We start from the raw sequence: 12,506 nt of genomic DNA, 5'->3' as shown, positions 1-12,506 counted from the left end.
AATAATGGGGCAGGGGGCAGAGCCAAGATGGCAAAGTGAAAGCAGTGACTTGCTTGAGCTCTCACCCAAACCCCTCCAAATACTCATAAAAAATGGCTCTAAACAAATTCTGAAGCAGCACAACCCACAAAAAGACAGAGTGAAACAAATTTCCAGCCCAAGACAACCTGGAAGATTGATCAGAAAGGTGTATCGCACTGGGCTGGAAGCGCAACGGCGTGGGCGCACAGGCCGCAGTGAACCTGGAGCAGGCCTCAGAGGACTAAATCGCAGGCAGCTGTGAAGGTTTCCAGACTCCTCAATCCACAATGCCAAAGACAACTTAGAAGGTCAGTGGAAAAAGTCTGTTTCTGTCGGTGCTGAGAGAGAGGGAGGTGGGATTTCAGTTCTAATCCCCAGGAGTGTGGCCCGGGGTGGGGGTGGGGGACGACACAGGACATCTGCTTCCTGAGCTTCTGGCCCACAGACTGAGGGGGAATCCAGTGGCTGATCAGAGAGGGATTGCAGGGATCTCTTTGCCAGTGCTGAGGCAAGAATCTCTTGCTTTGCCCATGTGTGGATCGGGTCACAGTTCTGGGTGGCGGTGCTAGGGTGAGGAGGAGCGCTGCCATGTAGGAGCTTGTAGTGGCTATGGAGAAGAGCCCCTCCTCACAGCTACAGAACAGAAAGGAGTACTTGTGGTCACAGGCCAGGAAAGGAGTAAACAGCTCGCCCCCTTATCATACCACCTTGGAAGAACTGAAAATTTACAGGTCCCTAGAAGTATCTCTGAAAACAGCTGTACAAACCCCTGAAGCTTGGGACAGTACATTCTCCACCTTAACAAAGAGTTTAAAACTCAAGTAGGTTGGCTGGGATCATGAGCAAACCTCGCAAAAAGAGTCAGACTATATTATCTTACTTTGGTAAAAAAGATCAAAATATACAACCAGAAGAAGATAACAAAGTCAGAGCTCCTACATTCAAAGCCTCCAAGAAAAATATGAATCAGTCTGAGGCCTTGGAAGAGCTCAAAAGGGATTTTGAGAAGCAAGTAAGGGAAGTAGAGGAAAAACTGGGAAGAGAAATGAGAATGATGCAAGAAAATCATGAAAAACAAGTCAACAGCTGGCTAAAGGAGACCCAAAAAAATACTGAAGAAAACACCTTAAAAAATAGCCTAACCCAAATGGCAAAAGAGTTCCAAAAAGCCAATGAGGAGAAAAATGCCCTAAAAAGCAAAATTGGCCAAATGGAAAAGGAAGTCCAAAAGATTACTGAAGAAAATACTTCCTTAAAAATTAGAATAGAGCAATTGGAAGCTAGTGAATTTATGAGAAATCAAGACACTGTAAAACAAATCCAAAAGAATGAAAAATTAGAAAATAATGTGAAATATCTCACTGGAAAAACAACTGACCTGGAAAATAGATCCAGGAGAGAAAATTTAAAAATTATTGGACTGTCTGAAAGCCATGATCAAAAAAAGAGCCTAGACATCATCTTTCAAGAAATTATCAAGGAAAACTGCCCTGATATAATTAGAACCAGAGGGCAAAATAGAAATGGAAAGAATCCACCCCCATCTCCTCCTGAAAGAGATCCCCAAAGGAAAACTCCTAGGAATATTGTAGCCAAATTCCAGAGTTCCCAGGTCAAGGAGAAAATATTACAAGCTGCCAGAAGGAAACAATTCAAGTATTGTGGAAACACAATCAGGATAACACAAGATTTAGCAGCTTCTACATTAAAGGACCGCAGGGCATGGAATATAATATTCCGGAGGGCAAAGGAGCTAGGATTACAACCAAGAATCACCTACCCAGCAAAACTGAGTATAATCTTTCAGGGGAGAAAATGGTCATTCAGTGAAATAGAGGACTTTCAAGCATTCCTGATGAAAAAAAGACCAGAGCTGAATAGAAAACTTGACTTTCAAATACAGGACTCAAGTGGAACACGAAGAGGTAATCAGGAAAGAGAAATCATAAGAGACTTATTAAGACTGAACTGTTTACATTCCTGCATGGAAAGATGATATTTATAACCTTTGTCAGTATTAGGTTAGTTGAAGGAAAAAAATTATATGTACGTATATATACATAGATAGATAGAGGGCACAGGGTGAGTTGAAGATTAAGGGGTCATATCTGGAGAACAAAATTAAGGGATGAGAGAGGATGATACTCGGAGAAGAAGAAAGGGAGAGGTAGAATGGGGTAAATTATCTCACAAAAAAAACCCAGAAAAGTCTCTTACAGTGCAGGGGAAGCAGGAGAAGGTGAGAGGGAATGAGTGAATCTTATTCTCATAGGATTTAGTTTAAGGAGGGAATAACATAGACATTCAATTGGGTATGGAAATCTGTCTTATCCTACAGGAAAACAGGGGGAGAAGGGGACAAGAGAGCAGGGGGATGATAGAGAGGAGGGCAGATTGGGAAAGGGGGTAATCAGAAGGAAATACTTCCGAGGAGGGACAGGGTCAAAAGAAAGAATAGAATAAATGGGAGGGCAGGATAGGATTAAGGGAAATAGAATTAGTTTTTCACAACAGGTCTACTATGGAAGCGTTTTGTATAACTGCACATGTTTGCCTTTTCTATTTTATTTTATTTTATTTTTATTTTTTATTTTTGGCTTTTAGGCAATTGGGGTTAAGTGACTTGCCCAAAGTCACACAGCTAGTAAGTGTCAAGTGTTGGGTCTAAGGCCGGATTTGAACTCAGGTCCTCCTGACTTCAGGGCCAGCGCTCTATTCACTGCACCACCTAGCTGCCCCGAGTTGTTTGCCTTTTCAATGAGGGTGGGTGGGAAGAAGGAAGAGAAAAAATTTGAAACCTAAAGTTTTAAAAACATATATTTTAAAAAAATGTTTTCACATGCTACTGGGAAATAAGAAATACAGGAGATGGGTTATAGAAGTCTATCCTGCCCTACAGGAAAATAGAAGGGGAAGGGGATAAGAGAAGGGGGGAGAGATAGAAGAGAGGACAGACTAGGGGAAGGGATATTCAGAATGCATGCCATCTTGGGGTGGGGGAGGGGGGAGATGGGGTGAAAATTTGGAACTCAAAAACTTGTGGAAGTGAATGTTGAAAACTAAAACTAAATTTTATATTTAAACAAAACACAATAATGGAACCACCCCATTTGGATCTGATCTCTTCTGTACTTGAGGAAGAATGGAAGTTTAATCCATTGATGGACAACACATCACTCACCATTTTAAATCTATATTGTTGTAGTCTTTGCACATATTGTTCTTTTGCCATTGCTTTCTTCATTCTATATCAGTTCATACAAATCTTCATGTTTCTCTGAATTCTTCATATTTATCATTCCTTGCAGTGTCATAACATTCCATTACATTTATGTACTATAATTTACTTAGTCAATCATTGACCCTTTATTTTGTTTCTAGTTTTTTGGAACATACATACTTTAAAGGCAATTTTCTCCAGTGAATCATATCTTTATGACCACAGACTACTAATAAGTACAAAAATGAATAAAGATCTCATAGTGTTTATTGATTTCAGAAGAGCATTTTATTTGGCAGAGCAAAATAGAGTCTTAAAGTCTGTGGAAGAGTCAAGGCATCTTTCACCTGAGCATCAAAACTACAGAAAACCATAGAAAACTCTATAAAAATGATTACCTGGATAATGTTATTCATTAATCTGCTGACTAGTGATAACAATCAAGTTGTTAAACAGGGGGCTATGTGCTCAATAGAGGTATATGTCAGGGTCACATTTGATGTCTTTCATAAAGTTCAAATAAAAAAAATTTTGTATTAATGGTTAAATTCTTCAAATGTTCATATTGGCAGATAACACTGATCATTTGAGAGATCCGCAATAATGCAAAAGGGAGAAAGCTCTATGGAAAAGTGGCCCATCATCCTCACCATCCATGGTAATTGTTGCCCAACAGTTATCAAAAGGCAGATGGACACAAGAGCCTTAGGACTAGAAGCATGCCCCTCCTTAATACTACTGGTCTTGTGTCCAGCTCAGCCCTCATGGTCATCCTTTGGGGAAGAAAATCCTGTGGCAAGGCGGCAGACCATCCCCACCAACTGCCAGTCAACAGCTACTCATGGGGTAGAAAAAGCAAGGAAATGTGGGAGAGAGACAGAAGGGTAGTTTATGCTAGACAGGTCAAACTACTACCACCATCCCCCCCCTCAGGCCTTGAAACAGCCTAGGACTCTGAAGGCAAGACCCTTGGGACTAGCAATGCTTCCAGCTTAGTGTACTCAGTCATTATCCCTGGAAGCAACCCTTGTGGAAAAGCAACTTGGCAACTGCTCCTTCAGGTGCTACAGCCACAGCTAATGAAGACCCAGATAGGAAAGTTCTTGCCACCAAAGTCCTCAGCACTGTCAAATGGTTCAATATCAGAAACTGATATAATTTTATTAATGGAAATGACATTAAAGAAGTGATGCTACCATCTCCTTTGCACCCTAAGGTGCATTCCATCTGACTGGCAGCTGAAATCTTCACACATGTTTTCTCTTCCATTAGAATGTGAGCTCCTGGAGAGCAGGGACTGTCTTACTTTTCTATTTGTATGTCCAGTGCTTAGCACATAGTAATTGCTTAATGAATGCTTCACCCATTTATTCATCCATTCATTTATTCTAAAGTAACTGTTCTAATAATTTATAAGGAAAAACCAAAGTGGATGAAAAATATATTGCCCAGGCAATGTGGTATTTGATACCCATCAAATTAATCCATCAGTATGTGTATCTCAGACAAACACTGAAACTGGGTAATGAACTGGACCCAGAGCTGATATTTCTCCTGGTGCTGTTGTATGGGACATCATAGGTTTGGCAGAATTAAAATGACAACACAAAGGATAATAGCCATATCATGTTAGCAATGATTATGTACATGGGAAAAGCAGCACAAAACCCTAATTGGGTATGTTTATGATCAGAGAAGGAGGTAGACCAATCGCGAAACGAGAATTAAGGACAACAGGTAGATAAAAAAGGGAATAAAATGACAACTATTACAAGATGCTAAAAGAATAAGAGGAAAGCCTTTAGCCCCCATTGAATAGGTCCTTTATAGAGAGCTTATGGGAAAGCATGAATAAGAATCACACAAGATAAGAAGTGATGCAAAAATGGTGATCTACACCACAGGAATGCAATAACAAATTCATCAAAGTGATGATCTTTAAATTATTTGTTCACAATGGAGATTACAGGGGAGTTTTCGGTATATTATTAATTTAGCCTGAAATTATTAATTTTAAATTATTATTTGCATATAATAAGGCTAATAAAACTCACATTTGCATAATGCTTTAAGGTTAACAAAGTTTGCCAAGTTTGGGGTAGGATCTAATTAAGCCAGATTATCCATGGCTTTTTTTTTAAAATAAATGAAACTGGAACAAAAGCAACAGACAGAAATAGAATAGATCTATCAGCATTCCTATAACAAACTATTTTTATCATTGATAACAGTGAACCAGCCACATTTAGATTTTAACACCACAGTCCCTCTATACAAGAAAATGGAGCTGGTGTTAAAGAAGACAAAGACAGAACAGGCAGATCAGACCAAGTATACTTAGAAGAAGGAATCCATGATGGAAGAGATACAATTTAGAAAACATTATGGTATTGATTTTCAGGTTATCTGAAAGGGAAAGATACCGAACAACTGGAAAAAAATCATGGATGTATTATTATTATACCTCTAACAGGTAATTGAGAGGGCATTTACAATCCATATGCTTGCTTTAAAAATCTCCTTAAAATGGTCATAACCACATAACCATGATCCATATCTGTATTGAGGTTATCCTTGAAATGTGAGAAAGGAATAGGAAACTTTTCATAAATGAATTTCTATGTTGCCTTTACAATTCAATAAGCGTTTATTAAGTGCCTATGTTCTAGACACTCTGCTGTTATACCATTGGCTGAAAGAATACAACATACCACTATAACTGTTTGTTGACTTGTTTATAGCATGTAACTCAGAGAAAAACAGGGCTTGAAAAACAAAGTGATATCTCCCATGAATATGTCAATATTATCTTAAGATTCCAGACAGATGCACTGGGAGAAGGGGGAAGGGAGAGACAGAATGGAGAAAAATATCTCACATAAAAGAGGCACGAAAGAGCTTTTACAGTGGATGGGGATAGTGGGATGGAGCAGGAGGCCAACACATAGTTGTTTTCACATTGTCTCGCCCATTAGACTGTGAGCTCCTTGAGGGCAGCAACTGACTTTTGCCTCTTTTTGTATCCCTAGCACTTAGCACACGACCTGGAACATAGGCAGTACTTAAGAAACGCCTGTTGATCCAAAGAAAGAATTATGGAGTTTGAATGCAGATAGAAGCACACTATTTGCTATTTGTTTTCTTCTGTTGTGTTTTGTTTCCTCTTTCTGGTGGTTCCTCCTATTGGTTCTAATTCTTACAACATCACTAATGTGAAAATATGTTTAACAGGAATGTATATGTATAGCCTATATCAGGATTGTGAGCCATCTTGGGGAGGGAGGAGGAGAGGGAAGGGGAGAAAAATTTAAAACTCAAAAGTTTATGGAAGTGATTGTTGATAAATTAAAAAAAATAAATTTTAAAAAATGCTTGTTGAAGACTAAGCTACTAACCTATATTCCAGCCAGACTGGATTACTCCCTGTTTCCCCACTTTTTCTTTGTTATAGTACTTCTTTCTTTTTATTCTCAAAGCTAAACAATGAGGCATCTCTAGGAAACAACTATTTTAGGAGATTCTTTTTGATCCAGCTAGTCTTCCCTACCCCTTGAGTTCCCTACCCTCCATCTGCTGTTCTACTTTGCCACTGGTAACAATCACTTCCTCAATGGCTCATTATTCACATAGTATCACACACTGTAGATTCTTTCTTCTGAGTGGGAATTACCCTGCTGCCACTATCCAAAGATAAATTGGTCTTTTCTTTCTGTAGTTCATCAAAGAAAGTGTAGCACAGTGAAAAGATCACTACACTTAAGATTAGCAAGAAGAACTGAGTTTAGTCCTAATTCTGCTACCTATCTGTTACCTTGGACGAATTACTTAACCTCCTATAGGTCCTCAGTTGCTTCATCTATGAAGTGGAATAGAGGATAACTGAAGCTCCTTCCAGCTCTAAAACCTATAAGGATTTATATTACCATTCTTATTTCTTTTGTTTTTCGAGAGGTAGTGTGGTATTGCATATAGAGTCAAGAGATGTGGGTTCAAGTCCCAGTTCTAAAACTTAATATTGTGTGACCCTGGGCAAGTTGCTTAATCTCTCTGAACTTCTTATCTCACATACACACAAATGAATGTAACAGTTACGTTACCAACTTCAGAGAGTTCTTTTAAGGTATGTATATTATAAACTTTAAAGTGCTATAGAAATTTGAGCAATTTTTATTACACAAGGGGAAAAATGAGGCCAAGAGGTCCTATCTCTAGTGTGAATGCTCCAAATTTTTTTTAGGAGTGAGCAACTTAGTAAGAGTCTGAAGTAGCCCTTTTGCAGATACTTGTATTGTCTGACGAAAATATTTTAAAGTAATACTTTATTAGCAACAGCTATAATAGGTTGGTAGCTGTCAAAAGATGTGCACATACTGTCCGAACAAAACAAAATATTTGAAGACCTGGGAATGAAAATACTCATACACATAGTACAAAGAGAAATTTCCAAGAGGCAGCTCCATTAATGCTTTTAGATGATGTTAAGTTTATAGAGTAAAAACATAAAATATTTCAACAAAAACTAATTAAGTGTCAGCTATATATAGGGCCCGAGCTGGGCTCTAGGATAATGCAGAGAGAAATGAGACACAGATTCTGCCTCCCCTCAAGGAGCTTACAATCTAGTCAGTGGATCAATACCTCCCTATCTAATTAATAAAAGATGTGTTCGAAAACTTGGAGCTCTCTAATGCAGCAAATACTTAAAATAATTCTTTCTATGCTTGTAAAGTTTGCCTACTTCTTCTTTCATTTTATTTCTGGTTTTCTTTTTGCTCTCTCTGCAGACTGATTATTTCAACTGCCCATTACGCTTCCATAAACATAGGCTGAAAAGCTTACTTTCTGTTTAGTGATATGCTTTTTCTGGTGGTATTTTCTGAAAGCCTGTCAATCATATATCATATTAAAAGCTGCAAGACTCCACTTTTCCCACCTAATACAATGAAGACATTAGGGCTGGGCTTGCCCAGAAGAAATGGAGATTTGGCACTCTTGAAACCAACTTGATGCAGACAAAGCAAGCCAGATCATTCAGGTCTCCAACTGACTAGGGAGGCTGACTGGAGGTGGTTTAGCTGTCCATCTAAGTTATTTGTACAATGGCCAACTTTCCATTTCACTCTGCACTAAGTAAACACTTCCTAGACCTGATTTAGCCTTATCATGAATTACTTAGACCCAATGGGTGGGCTCAGTGTTAACCAACACAAGCATAACTGACAGTGTTCCTGCAGAAAGAAGATTCTACCCAGCCAATTTGGGCTATATTGTATGAACTTCCCACTTTCTTTCTAGGCTATCTAGCATGCTCCTGTAAAAATGTTCATTGGTATGTTTTTCTTAAATTTCTTTTTCAGTCAAAACATAGTAATTTACTTGACATCTCTGTTAACTTCATTTGAGAATACGCTCCCTGAATTCTTTATTTAAAAGTAGGTTACATAATTTTTATTTTTTCCAGTCCTTAATCAACATTAAGAGCACTAGCCATTGAATCAGGAAGACAGACTCCAATACTCCTTCAGATATATATTAGTTGTGTGACTCTGGGCAAGTCCCTTACCCATTCTCAGTCTCAGTTTCCTTAACTGTAAAAATGGGGATAATAATAGTCCCCATTTCATAGAGGTATAAGGATCAAATGAATTAATGTGTGTAAAGGAATTTATTTAGCCTTAAGGTACTATATAACTGTCAGTTATTATTAGGAAAATCCAAATTCTAGTGTTATTCTCCATCATTTACTTAGTGTTTACTGTAGCTTCAATCTTTTTTTTCCTATCACAAAGAAACTGCATTTCCAGGAAAGTTTGAGGATCAAGCTTACTCTTTGGTGCCTCTTTTAGGCTGGGGACAGAGGGATAAGAACATGCAGTTAATGTCAAACATTATTACCACACTTTCTATTTCCCTAATAGTCTCTAGTGGTTCATCTTTTACTACAGTGAAAGATAAATGTTGATGATATCAGTTTTTTCATGATTATGAAATCCCTCTGACACATCATTTATCCACTCTTTTCAAAAGGTGACAAGCTGGCAGAAATGATTAACTACTGTAGACAATTTAATTCTTTCTTAAAACACATGTGGAAGAACTAAAGGCCGTTTTAATCACATTAGCATCGCACACATCTGATAGTCTCTTACCACTGAGAAGTCAGGCTCATAAACACATCAAGACTCTCTGGTTCCTGGAAAAGCTTCAGAAGTTCTGGATCACAAGAGAGGTGGGCAAGGATGCGCAATTCAATCTGTGAAAAGTCTGATGAACACAGTCCTCCTTTTAATTCAGTCTTTTAACCAGCCCCTTTAGTTTTCTTCTCTATTCCTGTTTCGCCCATTACTGCAGCATTGACCCCCTTACTTAACTCTCTCGGCCAAATTATGACAGTTTTAAATAACTACAATTCACGTTTTTTAAAAAGAGGCTTTCAATGTCTTCCCTTTGTTAAATATTTCCTATTTATCCTGCATGTTGCTTTTTTTTGTATATAAGTGTTTGCTTGTTGTCTCTTTCATTAGGTTGTGAGTTTCTAGAGCAAAGGAACTGTCTTTTGCCTCTTTGTGTATCTGCAATGCTTAGCACGGTGACACAGAGGAAGCACTAAATAAATGTTTATTGACTGACTGATTGACTGAAAGCCCACCTGGTCTTAGGCTGCATTATAAGAAACAGAATGGAGTGTCTGGAGAGATGACTGTCTTCTAGCCTGGGCACATCACATTTGAAGTTGGGATAACCATTTTTAGCAAGGATACGGACAAACTGGAAGGTATCTAGAAGGTGACCAGGACAGTAAGAGGACTAGAAAATACATTGAAGGAACTGGAAATGTTTAGATTAGAGAAGATTTAGCAGGGACACAATAGGGGTGTTCAAACTGTTGTTGCTGTTGTTGTTCTTGAGGGCCAGGGCAACTCATGAAGATATTTTCCTAATTTATAGAGAATTAGTTGAATTTAAAAGTAAGCCAGAGAAGCCAGGAATTGAAGATGAGGAGAGAGAACATTCCATGCATGGTGGACAACTAGGGAAAATGCCTGGAGTCAGGAGAGATGGAGTAACTTGTTCTAGGAACACCAGGTGTGCCGATATTACTGGATCAGAGAATATGTAGAGCAAGGAGGGGGTGGGATGAGGGGGGTAATAACGGAGGAAATAAGTAACTGCCTCACATCCATGCCTCTTGCATCACTTCCCCTCTTTATTGGGGGGGACATTATTGGGACATCCATTATCTTCCATGCAGCCTGGTCATTATCTTGGTGCCATCGCTCTCAGAGCATCTCTTTCTTGATGACACAAACAGCTTGTGTTAGAGGCAGAACTTTAGCCCCAGTCTTCCTGGCTTTGAGGCCAGCTCTATATCCGTCATGCCTCACATGCCACTCCACTACTATGTAGTTTCCAAAATTCCCACATTCCTCACGTCTTTGGGTTAGGGCACCATATGCACCCCATAAAATGCAAACATTAAAAATGTCAGAGGATTTAGAACTGAACTGGACCTTAGAAATTCTCTAGTCTTCTTCACTCATTTTACACATATCAAAACTTAAGCCTAAGGAAAATCAGTGACTTGTCCAGGTGATTCAGGTATTAAGAATCAGAGCCCTTCTAACTCTAAACCAGGTGCTCTTTTCTTGGTCATGGGCAGCTCAGCATGACTTTATTCATCAGATTGGTTTGTTGGTCGTCCCACTGAGTGGTAGGTAATACTTTTATGAATATGGTACTTCTAAAGTTTATTTAGGGAAGTTTAGATGACAGGAAAGCAAGATAGAGCAGGAGACGAGTCATGACGGATCCAGAGCAGAAAGCATTGTCCAGGGGCAGCATAACTGTGTGAGGGCACTTGCACTTACAGGTGCTCAGTAAATATATATTATTAAATGACTGATGGGTGTGGTTCCCAAATGGGAGCTGGGAGAGAAAAAAAAATGGAAGGCTCCCAAAGACCAACTCTACCAACCTGACAATTCTCACTTAGGGCTGACCTGAAATGCAAAAGTATTGGGAAGACATTAGGAGAAGGAGAAAAATAGTATGTGACACAGAGAAACTACTTTAGTCGACCTTGTTTGGGTTAGACCAAAGGAAATGAAGACAAACTGGCCTTGACATTCTTTGGCCAGGCTGAATGGCGGCCATACCCTTCACCATGGGGTCTGCACTGAGGGAACAGAGCTACACAAATTTGCCGCCTACTGTTTCCTCCTATATACTTTTGCAAGCTGTGCTCCCTTTTAGGCTTACTGCTAAATCCCCCACACTGATTCCTGCAGACTCCTCTTCTTGCTTGCCATTTTCTCAGTCTTTCAACTAATACAGACAGAAATCTTTAATCCAAATCATTTTCCTCTCTTGCTTTTGCCTTTCCTTCTTATAGCCAATCACCAAGAGAAACCAATCAATCAACAAGCATACAGTGAGCAGAACACTAACCAGGAATGTTTCTTCTTGGGGCAAGGGGGGGTGAGCACAAGGTTCATCTGGTGTGAAGCTACAGTACAGGGATGAGAAAATACGTCCTAGGATGTTTCTACGCTGCTAAAAGATAGGCAGTTACTAAGAGGATAGAAGTCAAGAAAGAATCTAGGAGTATGGTCACCTTGGAATGTTTGAGTCATTTTGAAAAGCACAGTGGATTTCACGTGGCAGAATTAGCAGAAGGCTTAGAAGGTCCACATGAGAGGATACTTCCCCTGTTTTTCTGAAGAGATAGGAGCCCATACGTGTCAACTTTGCATATAATGTCAGACTTTTTCAATATTTTGGTTAGCTGTGATTACTAGATTTCTTTTTCTCCTTTGTTAGAATAGATGGCTGTCTGAGAGGGGAAGAGGAGAAAGAGATTCTGGCATTATAGGTGAGGTAAAAACAGGATAAAAAGAGCCATAGGGAATTGAACCTCTGGGAGAGAGCAGTAGGAGGAAAGCCAAGGGAGGGGATAGAGAGGAGAGGGGGAGATGCAATGGTAGTGTGACAAGGTACAGTTCCTGCCCTCAAGGAGAAAACAGCCTACTGGGCAGGGGGAGGTGAATATGACATGTACACAGAAAAATATTATTCAAAGTAGAAGGTCATAAAAGGAAAGGAGAGCTACAATGTGCTCTAGAAAATCCAAGAAGAGAAAGAACACTTTGAGCAAGGGGAATCTCAGAAGGTTTCTTTGTTCAGGGAGGACAAAAATATTCATGGCTTTTTCATAATTGTGGCAGCCCTCATGTTGCCAAACGTATCTTCCCCTCCACTGTGACTT

The 12,506-nt window shown here is 39.3% G+C and overlaps 1 protein-coding gene across 1 annotated transcript in view; it reads right to left on the bottom strand.

Moving 5' to 3' along the window:
- The window catches only part of POLN (DNA polymerase nu), a 329,088-nt gene that overhangs the window by 117,582 nt on the left and 199,000 nt on the right, over positions 1–12,506 (bottom strand). Inside the window, exon 16 of the mRNA XM_078148556.1 lies at positions 9,391–9,505. Within this exon, the coding sequence (XP_078004682.1) occupies positions 9,391–9,505 (115 nt within the window). The remainder of the gene's footprint in view (positions 1–9,390; positions 9,506–12,506) is intronic.

Source organism: Phascolarctos cinereus, unplaced genomic scaffold (genome assembly GCF_003287225.1).
Source record: "Phascolarctos cinereus isolate Bilbo 61053 unplaced genomic scaffold, phaCin_HiC Scaffold_9;HRSCAF=440, whole genome shotgun sequence".
In the NCBI taxonomy this organism is placed as follows: domain Eukaryota; kingdom Metazoa; phylum Chordata; class Mammalia; order Diprotodontia; family Phascolarctidae; genus Phascolarctos; species Phascolarctos cinereus.
This window is presented reverse-complemented; position numbering and strand designations above follow the sequence as displayed.